This window comes from Pristiophorus japonicus, chromosome 16, assembly GCF_044704955.1.
Source record: "Pristiophorus japonicus isolate sPriJap1 chromosome 16, sPriJap1.hap1, whole genome shotgun sequence".
NCBI classification, from domain to species: Eukaryota; Metazoa; Chordata; class Chondrichthyes; family Pristiophoridae; genus Pristiophorus; species Pristiophorus japonicus.
This window is the reverse complement of record NC_091992.1, coordinates 108,552,706-108,577,454: the sequence shown is the minus strand read 5'-3', so window position 1 is coordinate 108,577,454 and position 24,749 is coordinate 108,552,706. Positions and strand designations below refer to the sequence as shown.

At 43.3% G+C, this 24,749-nt stretch overlaps 1 protein-coding gene across 1 annotated transcript in view; it reads right to left on the bottom strand.

Annotated features, from left to right (window-relative positions):
- fasn (fatty acid synthase) overlaps nucleotides 1-24,749 on the bottom strand; it is a 103,008-nt gene that overhangs the window by 40,076 nt on the left and 38,183 nt on the right. The window contains exons 19-28 of the mRNA XM_070857666.1: nucleotides 22,499-22,684; nucleotides 22,192-22,371; nucleotides 20,847-21,050; nucleotides 18,007-18,320; nucleotides 12,689-13,078; nucleotides 11,284-11,448; nucleotides 8,791-8,909; nucleotides 4,369-4,523; nucleotides 1,950-2,153; nucleotides 428-578 (exon numbers count right to left, since the gene is read on the bottom strand). Coding sequence (XP_070713767.1) covers nucleotides 428-578; nucleotides 1,950-2,153; nucleotides 4,369-4,523; nucleotides 8,791-8,909; nucleotides 11,284-11,448; nucleotides 12,689-13,078; nucleotides 18,007-18,320; nucleotides 20,847-21,050; nucleotides 22,192-22,371; nucleotides 22,499-22,684 — 2,068 coding nt within the window. The remainder of the gene's footprint in view (nucleotides 1-427; nucleotides 579-1,949; nucleotides 2,154-4,368; nucleotides 4,524-8,790; nucleotides 8,910-11,283; nucleotides 11,449-12,688; nucleotides 13,079-18,006; nucleotides 18,321-20,846; nucleotides 21,051-22,191; nucleotides 22,372-22,498; nucleotides 22,685-24,749) is intronic.

The following is a 24,749-nucleotide window of genomic DNA, read 5'->3' as shown; positions in this document are numbered from 1 at the left end:
TGATCTTGGAAGCTAAGCAGAGTCAGCCCTGGTTAGTACTTGGATGGGAGACCACCTCAGAATACCAGGTGCAGTAGGTTTACCGTTGGTGGACTTTGAATCCAGCGATCCGAGTTCAAATCTTGGTAAAAGCTGATTTTTAGTTGTGTGATGGTGGTGCAGTGATAAGCATGGTTGACCTGGGATCAATTCCCAGCTATCACATTTCACAATTTCTACTTGAGGATGAAATGATCCACTGATGACTCTGGTTGCAAGCAGTTCTTCCAGCAACATTTCAAAGGTTAGCGTCCAAACGTGGAGATACTGAATTTCTCCCTCTTAGTGTTTACTGATATACCCCAACACTCCATGGACCTGCAACATTACATTGCTTGGGCAATGTCAACGAGCTTTATGTTCCCAAGAAATGCTGTTAAAAACATACCAATTTTCAGGAACTTCCCACAAGAATCGCGTGTCACAATCTACAACTGTTGCCAGTCCCTTGGCCGAGAGCAGTCCCATCACTCTCCGATCACTGGGGTCACGACCTGAAAATTCCATTCCCAACAGGCAGTGCTGCAGTGCTGCATCACCTAGGAAACAAGACAAACATTGACAGTAAGGTCAGAAATGAAACATGATTCTGGTTATTTGATGGGACGTTTGCTGAGAAAGGAGCCCAGAAAAATGGAATTATACGGACAACATAGTAAGAGCGTTTGTTTAGGGAACTATAACCCTGCACTGCTCTCTTAGGCTTAGGTCCAATCAGTAACATACTGAAAATCAGACCCTTTGGGGGCAATTTAAACCTAACCCATCCATCGGGAAACTGAAGGTGGAATGCTGGATTTACACCCCGCCCGATTTTACTGTGTCAGTTGTGGCTCAGTGGGTAGCGCCCCGCCTCCGAGTCAGAAGGTTCAAGTCTCACTCCAGAGACTTGAGCACAAAAATCTAGGCAGACACTCCAGTGCAGAGCTGAGGGAGTACTGCACTGTCGGAGGGTGTTGTCTTTTGGATGAGATGTTAAACTGAGGCTCCATCTGCTCTCTCAGGTGGATGTAGAAAATCCCATGGCACAATTTCAAAGAGCAGAGGAATTATCCCCATTGTCCCGGCCAATATTTATCCCTCAATCAATATAATAAAAACAGATTATCTGGTCATCATCACATTGTTGTTTGTGGGAGCTTGCTGTGCGTGAATTGGCTGCCATGTTTCTTAAGTTACAACAGTGACTACACTTCAAAAAGTACTTCACTGGCTGTAAAGTACTTTGAGATGTCCGGTGGTCATGAAAGGCGCTGTATAAATGCAAGTCTTTCTTTTTCTCCATTGAAGTCAATATAGAGGAACATTGGGCGGGGTGTAAAACCTGTGGGTTTCCCGACAGATGGGTCAGGTTAAAATGACCCCCATATCTCATTCAGTTCAACAGGAAGCACAGTTCCATTCACACACAGCTCTACGGCATTGCTCCATTTTTTTTCTTGAAATGCACAGCCATTTTGTGCAAACAGAGGGCATTACATTTCCCAATGAAACGCACTTAAATAGTACAGTGTGAATTACTTAGAATATACAGCACAGATACAGGCCATTCGGCCCAACCAGTCCGTGCCGGATGGTTTAGGGAATGATGACAGCAGGGTAGCCTAAGCAGATTGTGGGAGTGGACCCAAAAGGAACAATTCCCTGTAATCTAATCTGTCAAAACTTAAATCCTGCAAAATGACAGTAGTAGTAGGTTTATCTGACCCAAGAGCTGACATTTATTTGAATTGACTACGCACCCCCCACCCCTTATTTTGAGCATTATAATCTCTACCACAGAGTCTCATTCCGTCAGTACACCTCCATTCAGTGCTTTTTTTTGGAGGGGGGGGGGGGCAGTTAACATGCAAGGAGACACAACACTGCGATCACTTTAAAGTCTACAGAGCTACATCAGATGGCCTTACCTGGGATGGCATCGGGTGGCAGTTTGCCGGTTGCCAGCATGATATCACGGAAGTTGAGAGATGCATAATACACCTTGCACAGCTGAATATTGGGATCACTGGAATGGAAGTGTTGCAGCGGCGATAAAATCCAATGGAGAGACGAGAGGTCTCCGCGGGTCAGCACATTCACGTAGGCAAACTCGGTCTGTTCCTTATTTTGCTCTGCAAGGACAAAATCCACTTTATACACTTAATTTGAAAGCATGCACAGTGCAGAAAGGCTGAGGCATGTTACTTGAGTAACTGGACTTATCGTTCATAAGGAAAACAGTCTTTACCGGAAAGGAAATTAAACATAATTTCCCGCCCCTTTCCCTATCTGCTCACCATTCTTACAGTCACTAAGTCTAGTAGGGACTTGCTTCTGGGCCACTGTAATTGTGGCTCATCCAAGACTGGACATCAGACAAGCAGTCCAACAATACAGAGAGTGGATGGGTCAAGAGAGGTGGCGGACAGGTAGAGATGGATGTTGTCAGCAGACATGCAGAAGCTGACCTTGTGTCTGCGGATGATGTTGCCATGGGGTAGGTAGCATGTAGTTGAGGAGGGGGCCTCTGAAATCAACAGTGGAGAGGTGGGAAGAGAAGCCATTGCTGGAGATGCTCTGGCTACCATCAGATAGGCAAAAGTGAAACCAAGCGAGGGCAATCCAACTGAACAACAGAGGAAAGGCAATGGAGGAGGCTGGTTTGGTTGCTGCAGAGGACAATGCGGAATATTGCACGACGGTTACAGTCACAGAGGATGTACTTTGTGATTTTGATCAGAACAGTTTGAGTTCGGTAACAGGGACTGAAACCTGATTGGAGAGGTTCAAATGTGAAATAATTGGCATACAGGCATCCTGCTAAATTAATACATTGAGGATACTTAAAAGGTAAATCGTTATAGCTATTCTCATTCCAGAAGACAATCCACAATGTTCACAATGTAATAGCTCAATAGGGGCTTTAATTCTAATCTCATTTAAAAAAAAAAACAAACACTGGGATGTCTAAACAGCCTGAGCCACTTTCATCTTCCAGAGTGTATGACATCATCTCACTAGCGTCAAAATATGCTCAATGTCAATGGTACTCAATGAAAACTGAAGTGCCATATTGTGAGGTTTATTTTGGAATGATTCTTCCTCCTAATGCAACACAACACAGCAAACAAGCGAGAGGTCAAACATTATATACATCTGCTTTGGACTTCCTCTTTCTTTAAATTGTCATTCCCTCTCTTTCCAATTAGTTTCCCACCAATCTGTCTTTTTCTTTGCCGATAACAATATTAACAGATAATGCGCTACTAAAACAAGAGAGCCCTGCATCGCTAGGGTTATTCCTCTCACGCATAAGCGGTCAATGGGAGTCGCACTACATCAGGTGTTCCTTTCCTACCAGAATCAGCCTGTAGAAAGTTGCTATGGCCCAGTTAAAGATCCGTTTCAACAGACTGGAAAACCAGGTTTGCCTTGGATCGTAAGGAGCGACCAGGATTTATTTTTGTCAGTCAGTGAGCGTGACCCACAGCTTCCGGTCGCCTGTCACTTTAATTCTCCGCTCCACTCCCACTCTGATCTCACTGTCCTCAGCCTTCTACACTGTTCTAATGAAGTTCAACCTAAGCTCGAAGAATAGCACTTCATCTTTCGGATTAGGCACTCGACAGCCTTCTAGACTCAACATCGAGTCCAACAATTTCAAACCATAGCCTCGGCCCCTAATGTTTTCTTTTCTTTCTCTTTCCCACAGCAGCCGTTGATGATTCTGGCTTCTCCAGTTACACCCTATCTCGACTCATCTTTTGTTTCTTAACTTGTCCCATTACCATCTCCTTTTGCCTCGCACCATCATCCCTTTTGTCGCTTAATCTCTTCGGCCTTCCATTGTATCACAGACCTTCCCTTTTGTTCTTTCTTCCCCTCCCCCAGTTCCCTGCCCCAAACCTGCTCAAAAACCTGTTGCATCTCTAACTTTTTCCAGTTCTGACAAAGGGTCATCGACCGGAAACATTAACTCTGTTTCTCTCCACAGATGCTGCCTGACCCACTGAGTATTTCCAGCATTTTCTGTTTTAATTTATTTTGCCTCCTCTGTTTAGATCTACAGGGGTGCTTGGATACGAACAAACACTTTGAGACAGTCTCTCCCAGACTACGAAAGGCAAGCTCCCAACTTTCTCAATCTTGGTAGCAAAATCTTTCATTGTTGTTTCCAGAATAAAATCTTGTACACAATGCAGCTAGGAGGGGAACAGACTACTTGCAAAGCAGCAGCGAGAATAAAAATCTTAAATTGGAGCATGGTCCATTCATTTTTATGTCGAGCATAAATCTTTGTTAAACAGATTAAATTAATTTAGTGATATTTACATATAAGAGCAATACCTTGTTGTAAGAATAAGTGTCTGAAACTCCCCCAATGTCCATCGCGATAGACATTCATCACCAGGTCATTGTGGAGAATGGTTTTCATGTCCTTTCCGCAAGCGTCCATGGATGGAACAGGCGAGGAAGAGATTAAATTTGTTACAAATGCACACCTGAGGGCAAATAAACATTTTTTTTTTTTTAATATTCATGTCTGCAGGTTGATGCTAATGTACTGCAAAACCTACCACCACAGACAGGTGGACAAGTACAAGCCAGATGAACCTAAACCACCAGAATAAATATCAAACATTTTTTTTCTTTGAAAGTTTTGATCTGTTGTTTTGAAATGGTTTTACAGATACCGTGCCCTGGTACAGTGCAATTATTAAAACAATCAGGGGAGATGTAAAATGGGCGCTCCATTCACTCTTGCCCATTTTTCACCAGCCCAATAAAAGTTAAAATGAGGCCCTTGTCTTTAAAATGTGTAAGCTGGCTCTCCGAGTAATCCATTTATTTCTAAATACTTGATCATTTTATCTCACATTATGAATTTGAAGAGTTTGACAATGCATTTTGGACTACCTGGTCTATAGTTCCCAGGTTGATTGTACTCTTCCTTAAACAAGTCCCTTCTTAGACTGGATGCCCAGTCCATTGGCACAATTTGCATATTTTAGGATAGCCTTCGCTATCTCCTCTATTAGTTATTGATACGTTTAGCTCTTCAATTTTGGTTTGAATACTTTGTGCATCACATTTATATCATCCAATCCTGGCTCTAATTTTTTGAATTTTACCCTTATTCTTTTTCATGGTTTTCTCATTTAATTTTTTTTAAAGTTCCATTTCCTCCCCCCGCCTCCCCACCATGACAGTGTTTTTTTTTTATCTCTCACTGTATTATAGCCTGTGTCGTTCCCTTTCTCCTCTCGGAATATTTCCCACTATACGTTTCTGCTAAGCCTTCTGCTTCTATTCCGACAGCCATATTAATCCAGCTCTCCCCATCTAGTCTCAAGCTGGGACTCTCCCACCTCTGCTCCTCCCGCCCCCCCGCAAGGACATTGGTGCCTTTCAGTTGTGGTGAAGGCCGCCCCTTCATGAAAGAGATCGATCTCTTCCTACTTAGCTCAAACTTGTACTGTCTCAACTTACATAATAGTCCAACTGTCACATTGAAAGACAGTCAAAAAACAACTAACGACACCACTTATTTTCTCAATGAATTAACCTCTTAAGCAATTAACAAGTGCTGCCTACATTCCAAAAGTACTTTATTGGCTGTGAAGTGCTTTGGAAACTGCATTACATAAATGCAAGAACTTTTTCTAATACCGACTGAAACCAGCCCACAGTTAAGTCACCAAACAAGCAAGTTTAAATAGCTCCTAAATAAAAATTTCAGTACATGTCCGAGTCACTCCCACCAATGCTGAACATCACTCTCTCTGGCCGTTCACACTCCACTGCTCTCTTGCAACTTGAATAAAATCCATCATTTTGATTTTGATTTGTAGAAGCTGAACGCTTCTCGTGGCAAAATAGCATTTAAACCCATCATCATCATCATAGGCAGCACCTCGGAATCGAGGAAGACTTGCTTCCACTCCCAAAGTGAGTTCTTTGATGGCTGAACAGTCCGATACAAGAGCCACAGACCCGGTTACAGGTGGGACAGACATTCGTCGAGGGAAGGGGTGGGTGGGGCTGGTTTGCTGCACGCTCCTTCTGCTGCCTGCGCTTGACCTCTTCAAACTCTTTGCGTTGAGACTCGAAGAGCTCAACGCCCACCCGGATGCACTTTCTCCACCTCAAGCGGTCTTCGGTCAGGGTCTCCCAGGTGTCAGTGGTGATGTCGCACTTTAGCAGGGAGGCTTTGAGGATGTCCTTGTAATGTTTGCACTGCTCACCTTTGGCTTGTTTACCACGAAGGAGCTCCGCATAAAGCATTTGCTTAGGGAGTCTCTGTATCTGGCATGCGAACTATGTGGCCTGCTGATCGAGTGTGGTCCGTGCTTCAATACTGGAGATTTTAGCCTGGACGAGGACACTGATGTTGGTGTGCCTGTCCTCCAAGGGGATTTGCAGGATCTTGCAGAGACATCATTGGTGATATATCTCCAGCGACTTGAGGTGCCTTCTATACATCGTCCATGCCTCAGATCCATACAGGAGGGCGGGTATTACTACAGTCCTGTGGACCATGAGTTTGGTGGTAGATTTGAGGGCCTGGTCTTCAAACACTCTTTTCCTCAGACGGCCGAAGACTGCACTGGAACTGGAGGTGATGTTGAATCTCCGCATCAATGTCTGCCTTTGTTGATAAGAGGCTCCCGAGATATGGGAAATGGTCCACGTTGTTCAGGGCCGCGCCGTGAATCTTGATGATTGGAGGGCAGTGCTGTACGGCGGGGACAGGCTGGTGGAGGACCTTTGTCTTACGGATGTTAAGCGTAAGCCCCATGCTTTCATATGCCTCAGTGAATACATTGACTATATCCTGGAGTCCACTGTTGACTATAATCACTGCACATCACTATGCTGTGATGTGCAAGTGCACACAGGGTGCACTCGCATGGGTGTTGTATTTAATTTTTCCCCTAGAACACTGTTCATTTGTTCTCGGAAACATTCTGGAGTGCACCAACTAATTGATCGTTTAAATAATTCAGCCGGGAAAAATTTTCACATGATCTTACCAAGAATGTATGGGAAATTAAAAGATTACTTTTCCGCTCCAAAATATTTCCTAACTGTATACAGAAATTTGTGGATGAATAACATAACCCAAGAACAGCAGTGTTAGCCGAGCCTGAGGAAAATATGGCGTGGGTCAAATACAAATTCAATGCCCTCAAAACAGCCCTACAATACGCGACCTCCCCAAACCAGCCCAACATTTTATGAATTGTTTCATTGTATCTAGTTAGAAGCTCCTTAAGTGAGACTGATAGATTAGTATCGACAGCACCCACTCTCAAAATGAAATGAAGGGAGGGGTGCGGAGCTACTGGTTCTGGATGGCTGTAACATAATAGCAAGCATTTTGGAGAGCAAAAGCAACAAGCTCCGGCTCCTGGAAGTGTGTGTGGTGGAAGTACATATGTTAATGAATTGACAGGGAGAGAGAGATATAACACCAGAGAGTCTTCAAACAGCATCTGTATCCATCATCACAAATTGTGTGTCAGAAAAGGGAAATCAGTTCGAAAGTTGGTTGGCAATGGCCACAATTAGAGTGGCTAAGGGACGGAGTAGATTAGTGTCCTCACACAGTTTGGGATTGGGTGGTGCTGTTGATTATTACAGTACACGGTCCCGTTATCTCAGAGTTTGTTTGAAATCTAGCCAAGACCAATGCTGCGTGTAAGGCTCTTGCACAAAATGCATTTGGACAGTCTCAAAAGCAGCGTTTGCAGCACCTCAATGCTGTAAGAACATTGACAGCAGAACTGTCAAAATGTACGAGGGCATGGTCCCTTTGAGGAAAGCGGCTGATGGTGCGTCATCAGATGACATCATTAAATTGGCATTCTCACTTAAACCAACAGTAATGATAGCTGGGGTAAGAAGTGAGAGGAGACGTCAGGTTAAGATATACAAGAACAGAATATAGAGTCATGGTCTCGGAATTGCTCGTGCTATACCCAACCTGTAGGATGACATTTTTGGTGCTGACACAAGCTGTTCCATTGCACAGCACCCTGGAGATGCACAAGTGTACACCAAAAAGAAAATCAATAGAAAAAGGAAATTTAGAAAGTGCATTCACTTCCAGGATCAGGTTCAAAGCCATCTGGGATAGAATGTATTTAACAGAGGATATAGAATCAGAATTCTAGAGTGCAGAAACAGCCCATTTTGTCTCTGCTGGCTCTTTGAAAATGCATCCCAATTTATATGAATATAAGAATTAGGTGCAGGAGTAGACCATTTTTCCCCTCGAGCCTGCTCCGCCATTCAATAAGATCATGGCTGATCTTGTACCTCAACTCCACTTTCCTGCACTATCCCCATCTCCCTTGATTCCCTTAATATCCAAAAATCTATCGATTTCTGTCTTGAATATACTCATCGACTGAGCCTCCACAGCCCTTTGGGGTAGAGAATTCCAAAGATTCATCACCCACTGAGTGAAGAAATTTCTCCTCATCTCAGTCCTAAATGGCCAACCCCTTATTCTGAGACTAGTACTTTGAGACTAGAATTTAGTACCACACCCCAGCTTTTTTCCCCATAACCCTGCAAATGAGTCCTCTTCAAGTACATGTCCAATTGCCTTTGAAAGTTCCTTAGTGTGTTCCAGATCAAACTGACTTCGGCTTGTCAAGCTTCTCGTGAAGAAAAGCTGTTTTTCAACAAAAAAAAGCCATTTCAGAAGATTGTTACCATAAACCAGTTTCCCTATTTTTGCTTAATGAATAAAAATCTCACCGTATCCTATGTCCACGAGGTTCCTGACGAAGGCAATTCACCATTCCAACAATTCCTGAATTGCAACAATTAGTGACCATAAGCCAGACTGGCTCCTCTGAAGGCTCTTCCAAGATGGTCTGCAAGAAGAAAAATAAACTTTTATAGGACCCAGCATGTCCCACAGCATTTAGGTCTTGAATACAGGATTGCGGATACCAAGAAGTTAATTCTGGTGATTTCATTCTACTGAACAACTTGTGTTCATAGAATGTCTTTTACATTGAAAAATATCCCATGGTGCACCACAGAGGTGTGAGCAGATAAAATGGATGCTGAGCCAAAGTAGGAGATAGTAGGAGGGGTGACCATTAAAACTTGGTTAAGTGGATTTTAAGGAGGGTCTTAAAAGGAGGAGAGGGAGCTGGCGCAGTGGAGGGGTTTAGGGAGGGAATTTCAGATCATGGGGTTTAAATGGCCATAGGCATTTAATTCTGGAATACTATTGTTCATAATAAAACACAATAATGGAAACAATTAAAAACACTAAAAAAATACATGTATGAAATGCTGGTTTAAAACAAACTTTTGGCATTGACTAGATAGATTCACATCATGATCACAGGCAACTTCTACAAACTGAGTTTTGATGCAAAACAAGATTGCACTAAAATAACTGTTGGCTCCAGTGACTTTCTCTAGTGAGTAGTCGGTCCATAACTACAGGAAGGTTTGGCCTCAGATTAAGGAGTGGGCATTTGGCTTGTGTTGCCACTCCTGATCGCCATCAGTGAGCCCTGCAAACATTGGGTAAAGACAGTACCGAGCTCACCTGTGCCGTTCCCTGTAGTTAAATAGCCTGGCTTCATTCAATGTCACAGATCACACATGAATCCTGGTTAAGGTGCCCAAGCGCTAGAACTGTCCCCAACAACGCGTGTTTATAGAGCATCTTTAACATAGTAAAATGTCCCAGGGCACTTCACAGGAGTGTCATAAAACAAAATGTGACACTGAGCCACATAAGGAAGAATTAGGGTAGATAACCAAAGGCTTGGTCAAGAGATAGGTTTTAAGGAGCGTCTTAAAGGAGGATGGAGAGGTAGAGAGGCAGAGTGTTCAGGGAGGGAATTCCAGAGCTTAGGGCCGAGACAGCAGAAGGCACAGCAAATCCGGGATGCTCAAGAGGCCAGAATTGGAGGAGCGCAGATATCTGAAACGGTTATAGGGCTAGAGGAGATTACAGAGATGAGGAGGAGTCAGTGCCTTCAGTAGAGGAAGGGAAGGGGTAAATATAAGAAATATAAAATTCCACCACAGTTGCAAATAGCCAATATGAAGGAAAGAAAGGAAAGAAAAAAGGAGAAAAAGAAAAAGAGAAGAAAGAGAGAAAGGAGAGAAAAAAGGAGAGAAAAAAAAAGAAGAGACCACGACGTCTCAAAGTGCTTTACAGCTAATGAAGTGCTGTTGTAATGTATGACCATGATATGCCCATGTCACATTTAACCTTTTTAAAAGAGCGAAGTGACTAATTGTACTAACACTTTTCTGTTCCTTCTGCACCAGCATCCTCTGGACTTCGCCCCCCACCCCCACCCCCAAACCGGAACCGGAAGTGGAGTCCGAACCGGAGGTTGGAGCCCCACAATTGACCACATTGTTTCTCCAAGCCGGAGAGAGAGAGAGACACACAGGGGGCAGGAGAGAGAGGGCCCAGGGGCAGCACGGGCCAGCCCATACTGCGATACGTGTGCGTATTAGGTCCGTGCAGAGAGCTGGTCTCCAGTCGTCTTGGTTAATCCCTGCCACTGGAACAAGACCTCGCTCTCTCAAGTCCGTGTGGTGGCTGGTATGCAATGGCAACCACACTTTTAAAAAAATCCACGCACAGGCATCTTCCACCCTTCAATATGTAGTTCGGGATCTGGAATATCAGGTCCTTCATTGAAACATCTGTGAACTCATCCCTTTTCGGTGTGGAAGCAAGTCATCCTCGATACAAAGGCCTAAGAAGAAGGAGGGCCCAATAAACCTGTTAACAATCTGGACACAATGCCCCATCTATGGCCGGGAAGCGGGGGGGGGATAATGGACTTTCGGCTGGGGGAGGCAGCACTTGCGCTGGGGTAAGGGACTTCGGCTGGAACTTGGTGGCTTTTGCTGGGTTGTTGGAGAGCTGTCCTCTCTGGCTTCAGAAGTCAGAATGGATCAAATTACAATTTGCAAAGTCAGTCAGAACTTGGGCTGGGCGGTTGCAGAGAAACTTCAGGGTGTAGCTTATCCTCCAAGGGGATCAATCAGCAACAGGTCATGTGATAACGGAGAGCCAATCAGAGACATGGCGGCCATTTTATTAGTACAAATAGTTGTGTCCTAAAAAGAGGAAGTAGTCCAACAGTCTGCACAACAAATACTCAAAATTGCACAGCAAGAGGTAAAGTTCTTGTTGGATATAATTACCATGACACCCATTTGGCTGTGAGATGCTCAGGAGGGTTCAAATATTTTACTTACTTTCAATGGCTCAATCCAGCTGAAATCTGTTGGATGGGCTGACAGGAAAATGGGGTTTGTCGGTTCTTCCTTTTTGCGACCCAGAAGTATAACAGAGCCATAGAAAGACTTCTTCATGCAAATCAGGTCCAGCGAGGCCTGGCTGAATACCTCTGCCCACTCACTCTTTAAAAAAAAAACCAAAGACCATCAGCTTGTAAAATTATAAGCTTGCCCAAATCAACGCTAGAATTGGAGAACACATTGCATGCTTGTAGAGAGTCTCACTTTCAGACTTGGGGAAGGAATTTAGGAGCATGGGGCCTAAGTGACCAAGCACAGAAACTGGCAAACAAAATCTAAACATTTGGACCTACAGCTTTCAAAGACAAATTGAACTACCTGCCTCGGAGTTGTAGCCAATTTCTACTGGTTACTAGTTATTAGTGACTTGGGCTCGACATGCTATGCAATCTTACAAGTCACTCAATACACTTTGTGCTCCCTGCTGTTTGCGCTCTGATTGCAATCCAAAATCCAGTTTTGTCTTTACCCTGTTTCACAGTAATGGAGACAGAGTTTATCCATACCACGCTACAGTGAAACTGCTCCTTAAGCTATAACAAGCATGGAGGCACAAGGGGGAAAGATTTCAGCTTGTCGCTCTGTTTTAGCAATATTGTACACGCAGCAGAAAGATTTCCTCTGGTCACTATTTAACAAAACCGCAAACCTGGTTTTTCATGATGTTTTTACAATTTTGCTAAAGCGATACCCGTCATGATAGCCCTGAGCCACTTGTCTTTGCGCTTTGTATCACAAAATAGAAAACAATGTAGCAGTACAGCTAGACCTTTTACTCAGCTCATATTAGTAAATCTGGAGAGCAATCAGTACATTTTGTAACTGAAGTTAAATACATAACTGAAGGAAAGAAAAAATTCACACATTACCATGCACACAATGTTCTCTAAAAAGTGGTATCAGTCAAAAACAAATCACAACAGTATAGAACACACAATCCCCAAATGCATTGAATTTTATATGTATATATTTAAAAAAATCTCCTGCCTCATTGCTTCAGGTAAGTCAGAAGACATACTGGACAGGAACTTATTCCCGAAAACATTACTAATAAATTCAATATTACCACTAATTCTTTAAAGAAGCAATTCCTTATAAAACACAACCACAAATAACGATATATACGCATATGGATATTATTATACTCAGTAAATCTACAGCACAACACATCAATGAAAAAAAAAGGCTAAATTTGTTTATGCTGACATTTTGCTTTATTTCTTTAGATTCAATTTTGTGAAAATATCTGAAAAAAGTAGGAACAGGTTTCGCGCCTTAAATCGGCTGTACATGATATGCTTAAAAGGATAAAATATAATTAAATATTTCAAAATTATTTTACCTGCGTTAGAAGCCCCTGTGATTGCTTCGGATCTTTTCCTGTGAGGAACGCAATTGTCTCGCCGAGGATCTCCCCTTTGAGAAGCGTGTGTAGCAACAAAAATCCATCACCTTTCACTGTAGCAGCCATATTGGAGACAACAGTCTGAGGGTCCTCAAAAAGGAACACCGAACTGTTGCAGACAACTAACTGAGCTTTGGCCAAATTTGAAGTGGCAGGACTCATGGGATTCCACTGATCAATCGAAACACCCATCTCCTGGAGCTGATTCTGATTGGCCGACAGGGAATCAGGGTTCAGGTCAGTGGCAATATAATCAAGGTTGATTATTGGCTGATTGTTCAGTAATGGGACAATGCGAGAATACAAGTTTCCATTGCATGCCGAGACCTAAAGGGGGCAAAAAAAAAATCTGAATGTTACTATAAAAACAACAACTTTTGAATGTAGAAGTCTGCACTCCTCTAATTCTGCCTTCTTGAGCATCCCTGATTATAATCGCTCAACCATTAGTGGCCGTGCCTTCCGCTGCCTAAGCCCTAAGCTCTGGAGCTCCCTCCCTGAACCTCTCCACCTCGCTACACTCCTTAAAACCTACCTCTTTGACCAAGCTTTTGGTCACCTGCGCCAATTTCTCCTGTGAAGCGTCTTGGGACGTTTCACTACATTAAAGGCGCTATATAAATACAAGTTGTTGTTGTTGTATGAAAATGTCAAGATAGATAAAGACCAAGTGGTCCATCTAGACTGTCCCATACAGTGGTGATGTATCACTATACACACTCCCTAACTCACCCAGAGCCATGTAAACTACTGGGAGAGGCAAAAACCAAGGATCAAAATCCAGACCAATGAGGGGGAAAAAGTCTGGAAAATTCCTCTCCGACCACTTTCGGTCAACAAAATTATTCCAGACCACATTGACCCTGACTTATAAAAAGGTATATCAAATTAAATAGCAAAATTGAATAAACTAAATATTTTTGTGGTACAGTATGCACTATTCAGGAAATAATCAACTAGAAATGTACTTGCATTCATCATGTTTAATAGGCAATAGTTTGTTTAAAGTAAAAACAGAGAATGCTGGAAATCTTAGTGGGTCAGGCAGCATCTGGAGAGAAAAACAAAGTTAACATTTCGGGTCAACGACCCTTCATCAGCCCCTTCATTTATTTAAATGCCAGCCCTCTCTAGGTTGGATATTTATCACAGGTCAACCAGCAATGCCCAACCCCAAACAAAGTGCTCAGAGTCCGTGATGTCGGCAGTATCCATGGTGCTACTCAAACAGTAGCTACGCTGACACCATCAGAAATGATGCAGCAACATTTCATTGTGTTTTAAAGTAAAAAGGGTTTGAAGAGGGTTCAAAAAAAATCTTCATATATCAATTTTACAACAGTACAAGATTGCAGAAAAACAATAGCCCATCTGTTGAATTCAAGAATTTTAGGACAGGTGATTATAAAATTCAATGATTTATGTAATTAAACTCCTTCATTTAAACAAAGTGACTTCCTCTCAGATCATATCTCTTCCTAAAATTTTCACAGCTGGAATACCCAGGTAATAATTATGAAAATAAAGTAAAATATTATGGTCCCGACATTCCTTGTGGGGTTCCATCAAACTCCAACTCTTGACCGGACACAGAGGAACCCACGGTAAAGTGGCAGGGACCCTGTTGCACCAGGTCTCCGCTGTTTCCGGCCTACCACAAGTGGCAGCCTTCCACCCATTTCTTTCAAGGCAATTAGCAGGGAGCCAGGACCAAGAGTTCCTGCTTTATTGGCTCATTTTGTCATACCCAATGCTAATATGTCAGTGAGATTAGATGTGCCCGCCTCCAAGCACCACTGGGGAAGGATCCAGCAGGACCAACACTGGAGGACACTGGTAGGTGTGCGTGGCTTGCTGATACTTGAGGCCAATAGGGGCAAATTCCATCTTCAGGTGTGATGGTTCTGAATGTTTTACAACTGGTGATAGTCCCATTGATTCTGAAGTGCAAATATCACTGATCTGCCTGGCCTCTCCCTCCCATTTGGTGACATTACCGCTGCTACCCCGGGCCTACCATGGCAGACGGGAATGAAATGGGTTGGGTATCCTGGAACATAGGAAAAGGGGGTAAGACCATTCAGCCCCTCGGGCCAGCTCCGCTATTCAATTAGATGGTGGCTGAGCTGTACTTCAACTGCACATGCTCGCCTTGGTTCCGTAACCCACGCCTAACAAAAACGCTTCAATCTCCGTTTTGCATTGGACGGGTGGAGAAGGAGGGGCCAGCAGTGGTCGCAGCAGGGAAATTCAGATCACTGTGACGAGGCGGCCCAATGTTGTGCCTTTGCTACTACTATTCTACTTCTTTTGGTTCTCGCAGTCGCTTTGCACCTTGTTAAAACTTGAACGGGGGCGGACGGGTCACAGAAATTGCCCATAGAAACTTAGAAAGAACAGTCTTTATTTTAAAATTAGTCTTTTAAGAAGTTCAATCAACAGCATTCTTTGTTTAATGCAAGGTGTGTTACTAATCTGTTAGGCTGCATTCACATTTGGAGACCAGACACTACATTGTGCAAACAAATAGGTGCGGATTCAATTTCATTTAGGAAATCTATGACACAAATAACTATATTTGATAAGCATTTTGAACTTGCAAAGCAAATAATGGGAAACACGTCAGTACTTTGGAGTCTTACAATTCAGCACAGGTACTGTAGGTCACTTGCAATCTTCACCACCCTCCTTATCAATTTCTCAAGGACATTACACATAGAGGGCCTTTATTCATACACAACAAAATTACAAGTCTGAAACGGTTATTCTACATGCTACACCTCGGGATTGATTTTAACATCGCTTCATTCCCGCTGGCTCCGAATGTAAACTCCCAATTTAATTTAGGTGGTTGAGGCGCCCACTGGAAGCAGGCAGGTGCTTCGTGAATGCATTCAAATCGGGGTGCTATAATGTCGATAGGAGCCCGATGGGATTTTAACCAGCCATGTTCCCTTTAAGCGGCGCAACCATGTGGCCAGGCAGCACGCTACAGGTCCCGCACAGTCAGCGAGTCGGCTTTTAAACTGAAAAAATCCGCGCACGCAGGGAATTCTGAATGGGCCGCGCAGTCCGTTAAAGGGGCCATGGGACCCCGCAAATAAAACAGGAACATTGCTAGGCGAGTCAGTAAAACCCCCTGGGATTGGCATTGGGCACCGGATGTCTGCGCCAATTTTGCTGGCAGTTGTCACAAGGCCTTCATCCATCCCCCCGCTCCCCCCCCTCCCCCACCCCTGCACTATTCCACCCTTCTAAAACATGACTGGATGGCTGCTACAGGGACAAGGGCTATCACCTGCATACATGGCTGATAACACCACCCAACCTCCCTCCCCACCCCCCCCCCCACCCCCAAAACCTGAAGCTCTCGGGTACAATCACAACCATGGCAATCATGCCCTATTGAAGTAAAGGTTCAGGTGCCCAGACGGGTCTAGGCCTCACACAAAGCTGGTCACATCATTGTATATTGCAGAGCACGGCAACACAGGGAGGGCTGCAGTTGGAGGAGGTACAGCAACACGAAGAGTTCGCATCAGACGAGCAACAATTGGGTGAAGGCGATGGTGATTCAAAGGAAGGAGAGGCTGGTCAATGCATTGCTGCCAGGGAGGCCAGGGACCAGTTGACAGATCAGCGCTTCTGGTGACCTGCTCATTCCCCTCCCCTGAACAGTTACACAGAGCCCCTCTGCATTTACAGTCCTCATTACCCACTTTACCCTGCATTAAAAAAGTGAAACCAGTCGATCAACTTTGATATCAATGTCCTACTGAAAATGCTGACTCAGTAGCTACTTTGAAAAGATCGAAGTACCAAATGTGATAAAGGCGACGCCAGTCAAACGATATCTGGAAGTTAAAATACCCAGAGGCTGAAATCTGGGCCAATGAGTGTGCTTAGCACACACACCAGCCGCCTGAAACATGCTGGGAGTTAAATTTGACCCCAAGCTATCTTGATATGTATAGACTGAACTTTCAAATAGACAAAAAAGATTTAGACTGCTTAAATGAAAAGCAGAACTTTCTTGTGACAATCGCTGACTTTGCTGAAACTAGCATGATCACCCTCATTATATCAGGCCATGCTGTAAATTTCACTGTCTCTTCAATCATTGCAAGGTATAACTGGCCTTTCACTGGTCCAGAAGCAGACGACTGTCATTTGTGGTAAGTGTCGGTCTACTTTACTGAATATAGAATATTCTATAGGTCCACTGTCCATTAATATCTTGAGAAGGATTAGAGTCAGGTGTCATTACAGCACTCAATTTTGGCAGATTGTCTTGATTACTTAGCATCAATATTCTCAGGTAATCTGGTCATCAACCACAGGGAACATTTGGACTTGGTGGAAGGGGAGGGAGCAAAAAGCTACCACAATCAAATCAAGCAGTAAATAGTTCAATAACGAATTCTCAGCATAGCATTTAAGTACTTCTGCTGTGAAATAATCGTTGTAAGTTTCCATTAGTACACATGCAACATTCTTTATTCAAAGTCACTCTTCCCTGAAGAGTGGAATTCGTTACTGCTGTCAGAGCCTCTCTGTGATTGGCTGGAAAGATTATATGGAGGGAAGGGAGTATTGCTACTCTCTCTCAGAAAGTGGATACACCTTTCCAATACCTCGGAATTATTCTGGAGACCAAGAACAATTGCAGACTTCCCTTCTCAGCCAAAAATTATTTCCTCCATTCTCCCTCCCTCATGCTCAGCTCTGATAATAATGCAGAAGCTCATGGATTTCATTTCAAATACTGTGGTTGAGGTCAATCCTCCCCCACCCCCTCCTCAGCCCAGATAATCACTCCTCTTGCCCTATGTGTGCTGACATAATCAAATTCTTCCTATTCTGTGGCATCATCCTAACCCCATTTAAACCTGCTGTCATCAGCCCCACCTTCAAAAGCTCACCTTCAAGCTCTAGGTTTTCTCCAATCACAACCCTATCGCCAACCCGCCCTTTCTCTCCATCTGTGCCATGACTCTCATGAATTAATTTGCTATGTGTGACCGTGATAAATGAGTTTCTGAATTGAAGGTAGATAATGTTCACATCCTCACCCTTGTCCACCAGATTACCTCAAAGAACTGTGGTAAATTGGTCAGACATGAACTATCCCTCATGAACCCAATCCTTTCCCTGATCTCGATCCCAAACCCAGGGTAAGATGCAGTCATGAAGGTATTTTATACAAGATAATTATACATAAACTTTGCTAGCCAAAAGGGAAATCATTCCTTTACCTCTATAATCTTCATCTTCTTGCCGATAGTATTTTCCAGGGAGATATCAAGACAGATTTTTAATGCTGGGCTATCCAGTAACCCATTCAGTAGCTCATCTTCGTGTAAGCAACCCTTTTCCCTCTCCACTGTCTGTTGCAGTTCTGACCAGAGGTTTCCATTCAGGTCGAGACCACACAGTACATCGAGCATGTGCAGAAGTCCTTTCTCTGAGCCAGTGGTTCCAGTAGAGGCAGTTATACCCGTAGGTAGACCAGAGAAGGAAAGCTTCAGTCCATGATTGGACAACTTATCCTGCAGCTTCTGCACAAAACCTTAAAACAAAAGAGTTGTTTCAATCAGAGACAGCTGAAGGAAAGTTTCGGCTTTTAAAATGAGCACATTTCTGAAGTAGAATTAGAGGTGGCAAAAGGCATTTGTGTTCCAATACATTGCAGCACATACAACAATGATTCCCCACTGAGCCAGTTCCTGATTATGGACAAGTCATCACCAGAAGCACCAAGTGACGGCCAGGCATTGCCCCACGTGAAGCGAAGAAGTAAATGGATACTTTTCAGAATGGCAGGCAGTGACTAGTGGGGTACCGCAAGGTTCTGTGCTGGGGCCCCAGCTGTTTACACTGTACATTAATGATTTAGACAAGGGGATTAAATGTAGTATCTCCAAATTTGCGGATGACACTAAGTTGGGTGGCAGTGTGAGCTGCGAGGAGGATGCTATGAGGCTGCAGAGTGACTTGGATAGGTTAGGTGAGTGGGCAAATGCATGGCAGATGAAGTATAATGTGGATAAATGTGAGGTTTTCCACCTTGGTGGTAAAAACAGAGAGACAGACTATTATCTGAATGGTGACAGATTAGGAAAAGGGGAGGTGCAACGAGACCTGGGTGTCATGGTACATCAGTTATTGAAGGTTGGCATGCAGGTACAGCAGGCGGTTAAGAAAGCAAATGGCATGTTGGCCTTCATAGCGAGGGGATTTGAGTACAGGGGCAGGGAGGTGTTGCTACAGTTGTACAGGGCCTTGGTGAGGCCACACCTGGAGTATTGTGTACAGTTTTGGTCTCCTAACTTGGGGAAGGACATTCTTGCTATTGAGGGAGTGCAGCGAAGGTTCACCAGACTGATTCCCGGGATGGCGGGACTGACCTATCAAGAAAGACTGGATCAACTGGGCTTGTATTCACTAGAGTTCAGAAGAATGAGAGGGGACCTCATAGAAACATTTAAAATTCTGATGGGTTCAGACAGGTTAGATGCAGGAAGAATGTTCCCAATGTTGGGGAAGTCTAGAACCAGGGGTCACAGTCTAAGGATAAGGGGTAAGCCATTTAGGGCCGAGATGAGGAGGAACTTCTTCACCCAGTGAGTGGTGAAGCTGTGGAATTCTCTACAACAGAAAGTTGTTGAGGCCAATTCACTAAATATATTCAAAAAGGAGTTAGATGAAGTCCTTACGACTAGGGGGATCAAGGGGTATGGCGAGAAAGCAGGAATGGGGTACTGAAGTTGCATGTTCAGCCATGAACTCATTGAATGGCGGTGCAGGCTAGATGGGCCGAATGGCCTACTCCTGCACCTATTTTCTATGTTTCTATGTCTATGTTAAGTCAACTCTGGCTAGTTTGCTTCTCACCTCATAATCTTCTTCGATTCGAGGATGACTTGCTTCCACACCAAAAAGGGATGAGTTTCCAGGTGTTTCAATGAAGGACCTGACATTCCAGGTCCTGAACTACATATTGAAGGGTGGAAGATGCCTGTGCGTGGATTTTTTTTAAACGTGTGGTGGCCATTGCACACCAGTCACCTCATAATGGCCAGTCACTCAGTAACATCACCAGAGGCCTGGAATGGGCCAATTCTTGCACTGTGGAGTGCTGCGTAGCCCAAGGAAATATAAACACAAGTGGGAGGATAAAAGCAATAGATGTAGAAATGAGACTACAGTCTGCACAGAGTTATTACTGAACTTTGATTCCTTTAGTGGCATTGCTGGAAAAATATAGTATTTTATTAAAAGCGTACAGGACGTTGGTGAGACCATACCTGCCGTACTGTTTTGGTCTCCTTACTTAAGGAAGGATATACTTGCATTGGAGGTAGTTCGGAGAAGGTTCATGAGGTTGATTTCGGAGATGAAGGGGTTGCCTTATGAAGAAAGGTTGAGCAGGTTGGGCCTGTACTCATTGGAGTTTAGAAGAATGAGAGGTGATCTTGGAGGGGGCTCGACAGGATAGATGCAGAGAGGATGTTTCCCCTCGTGGGGGCACTTAGAACTAGGGGGCATAGTTTCATAATAAGGGGTCGCCCATTTAAAACAGAAATGAGGAGGAATTTCTTCTCTCAGAGGGTCACGAATCCTTGGAATTCTCTACCCTAGAGAGCTATGGAGGCTGGGTCATTGAATATATTTAAAGGTGGAGTTAGACAGATTTTTGAAAGATAAGGAGAGTCAAGAGTTATGGGGAGCGGGGGTGGGTGGGGAGCGGGGGAGTGGAGGCCAAGATCAGATCAGCCATGATCTTATTGAATTGCGGAGCAGGCTCGAGGGGCCAAATGGCCTACTCCTGCTCCTATTTCTTATTAAAACTGTTAGGTATGGAGAACTCCACAAGACTGAGTACTGTGAGCTAAAACTGATGTGACCTTAATACAACTCCAGAGTGCCTAAGCAGCATGACAGACAACCTTTTATACTCCCTTGCACGAGGTGTACAGGTGACCCTTGGGACTCCAACAGTTGCGCCCTCTGGTGGCAAGTCTTACACGGTTACAATGTTTACATACATAACAAAAACCAAACAGAATTATTAAATCTCGGAATAGCTGCTCACCTTTGCACTGTGCGAGGCAGGAGCGAAGTTTCTCACTGCCACTCAGACAGTCATTCTCAAAATATGGGCTGAAGTGGAACTCTTGCAAAATAGGCAGGGTCTGCTGCTGCTGGCGGCGTGGAGCAACTGTTGCATGTAACCCACTGATCTGGACTCCTCCCGCCACAATGTTGTCAAGACAACGATTCACAATGACATCCACAGCTGCGGAGGAACAGCAAAATGAGCATGTTTAGAAATAAGGAACCTACTACTGGCAGCAGTGAGCCAAAGCTCTACATTGGTTTCAAAATTCGTAGCTAGTATTCGGCTGAATCATTTCCTTATGTTACATGCAAATATTGAAATGTTCAGCAGATTTTGCTGCTCTGCATGAAAGCATGGATGTGAAGTAATGTTTTAAAAGTGACCTGAATTGAAGGTTTACAATGTCTGGTGAATTTTACTAAAGAGTGTGTCGAAGAAGCATTTGTTGTACAGGTATTCGCATATAAAGAAAGTCACAAGGATGTACAGGTATTATTATACTGATTATGTGTGTAGTACAGAAATGCAATCTAAAGATAGGTGATTGAAAATATGAAGGCATTCTGTCAAATCTCCTTAAACAGAAGCAAAAATCTGGCTTCTGAAGATTAGCTGATAAAGAATTCAAGCAGGCTGCAAAGTTGAGAAAACACAGACCCCAGCCTACGTGAGAGCTAGCACATTGCATTGAGCTATAACTCACACTCGACATTTCAGAACTTTAGGCTGGGAGCCAGTTATGGGTTAACAACACATCAATTGAGCCAATAAGGTCAAAAGGGGCGAGCTCACTATTGTAAATTGATCCAGATATAAGTACAGCCATTTTTTGCCATGTGCTGCAGTGTAACAAAGAGATAAAGCTCAGCAAGAACTCTGTTGCTATAGCTGGAATAAAGTTATTTTAAACCTACAACCAGAATTTGCATCTCATTGAGAATTAAGAGATCTAACATTAGCATTTGGGAGCAAAACTCTACTTTCTAAACTCGAACCTGACACTTTGAAAAGACAGGTGTGGAGTGTTGGTAGGTGTGGTAGCATGAGAGACTCCAGCAATTTGGCTACTTTCAGAACATAATGATTTGCAAGTATTTAACTTCCAAACTTCAATTAATTTAAAACTTGATGTTACCGTGCACATTTACAACACAAATGGACTATAGCTCACCAGTGGCCATTGTTGACCAATCATGAGTCGATTATTATATATACACAGACACCTGTATCATATAATAGCCCTCAGCTTTTTGAAGGTCAGTCAAATATTCAAATGTTATACCATCAAATTTGTCATAGTAAGTGTCTTCAAAAAAACCTTTTTTGTTATCCTTGTACTCTTGGATCTTCTCCTCATGAAATTGGGGGTCAATGCACACCGAGCGGATACGTGTTGGTATTCTCAAGCTGCGTCCAGGCAATCCGACCACAATCATCTGCAACATGGTATCCAAAAGCGTCACCCAGTTCCTGGACCAGAGCAACTTCCCTTTATCTCCTAGCATATGAAAGGCAAAAATGATGTATACATGTATTTAATATATTACAATGCAGTTTCCCTCATGTTAGGTGTTGGATGTGCCGATTTACAAATCCTAAAACTAAAATCTTAATACAGCACTTACCTGTATTATTAGATTCTAAGATTCCCTGGAAGTTTTTTCCATATTCATACCCTCGTAGACGCAGCTCTTTGTAAATGTCTACCGGAGAAAGACGGAACTTTGTCTCTGTATCTTCAAACTCTGAGCTTGTCTGTATCTGGTTTCTGAAGTCAGTTAGGGCCTTTTCTTCCAACAGTGACACTTTCCCTGCAATTAACAACATTATATATGTGCATAAAATGAAATTCATGGCAAATAGCCACTGCAATACTACAACAACCTGATCTTTTTCCGCTTTTAAAAACATCTGAACATCTGCAAGGCTCAGTGTGTTCTTGTCCTCTTGTGACACAAATTGAACATTGTTAATGACACCTCTGCTGAACATGGCTTTGCTTATTTCAAGACCATATATTCACAAATGACGACATATTAATAAAACAATGCCATTTTGTCAAAATAAGCACACGACATGTGAGACAAGGAACGGAAGTTTAGAAATGGATTACTAATGTTATACAGTTAGAACACAAGAACATAAGGATTAGGAGCAGGAATAGGCCATTTTTCCCCCTCAAGCCTGCTCCGCCATTCAATGAGATCATGGCTGATCTTCTATCTCAACTCCACTTTCCTGCACCATCTTCATATCCCTTGATTCCCTCAATATACAGTTATCATTTGAGCATGAACCGACTTCAAACCAACTCCTGAGCAAATACACCTTTAAGCTTCACAGCTCTATAACTATGAACCAGCTCATAAATTATAGAAACATCGTCTTATGGGAAAAAAATGACCATTTGATAATGGTGCAGTCCCAGCCACACAATCCATTGCAGTTTATGAAGTCCTGTTATTAAATTAGTAAATTTGTTGTCCTATAGCGCAGGTCTAATGTATTTGCCTCATGGGTTCTTTGCTTAAGAATTCATAGCAACACATTGCTATTAAGAACTAATTGGTTTACTAACAAAGCTTTAACAATCACACTAAACATTACCTATACACATTGGAGTTCAAAAGAATGAGAGGTGATCTTATTGAAACATATAAGATAATGAGGCGGCTCGACAAGGTGGATGCAGAGAGGATATTTCCACTCATAGGGGAAACTAAAACTAGGGGACATAGTCTTAGAATAAGGGGCCGCCAATTTAAAACTGAGATGAGGAGGAATTATTTCTCTAAAAGGGTTATAAATCTATGGAATTCTCTGTCCCAGAGAGCTGTAGAGGCTGCGCCATTGAATATACTTAAGGCGGAGATAGACAGATTTTTGAGCGATAAGGGAGTAAATGATTATGGGGAATGGGCAGGGAAGTGGAGCCGCGTCCAGATCAGCCATGATCTTATTGAATGGCAGAGCAGGCTCGAGGGGCCAAATGGCCTGCTCCTATTTCTTACGTTCTTATTACCAGTTCATCCACTAAGCTCACAACTGCATACCTCATCGTTGCCAACCTACACCCAAGTGACTGGGGTTTTATTGAGTCTTGTCAACATCACATGACTGGTCATGCCACTCGCAAAGCAACAGCTCTACAACTCTTTTGGAGTTAACAACAAACATTAAATCATAAACATTAAATCGTGCCCCCCGATCTGGGGGACACTCCAAACATTTCCCAAGGCCCTTTTTTTTTGTATTTTTGTAGTTTTTTTTTTGGTGTGTTTTTTTTGGGGGCTCTAAAACCATAATTTACAAGTGCCCCCTATAAAAGGGGAGGGGGACGTTAAAAACCCGGCAATTAAAACAAATGAAACTTTAAAACTTATAAAATCAAATTAAAATTTGGTTGCCGGGGGTGACAATGCACTCCAGTCCCTCCAGCGCCCACCTCTCAACAGCTCTACAAACCTGTGAGCATACTCACAGGTGTATACGTTACAACAGCAGGTAATACTTTCAAATTCAAACTAAAAGCCTCCATGTGAAATAAGTGAGTCTTCAAAATAGTAAAGAGGACATTTCTCAACAGCAAGAGTCAAAGGATAGCACAGAGGTAAAAGTCTTTGGGGTAGATTTTAAATTTCAGGGCCAGTAGCAATACGCTAAAGCCAGTTTACCGCCAAGTGGTGAAAGTTAAATTCTACCCCTCTGTCTCTAAGCCTTAGAGCAGGAAGATCCCGGGATAAATCGCCAACTTGTGTTAATTAGCTAATCTTAGCTAGGCAGCACTGGACGTGCTGGAATTGGTGGTATTGGTGATTAGCAATGGGAAAACCTGGCTCGGTTTCTTATTCCTGATCACATAGAATGACCCATACT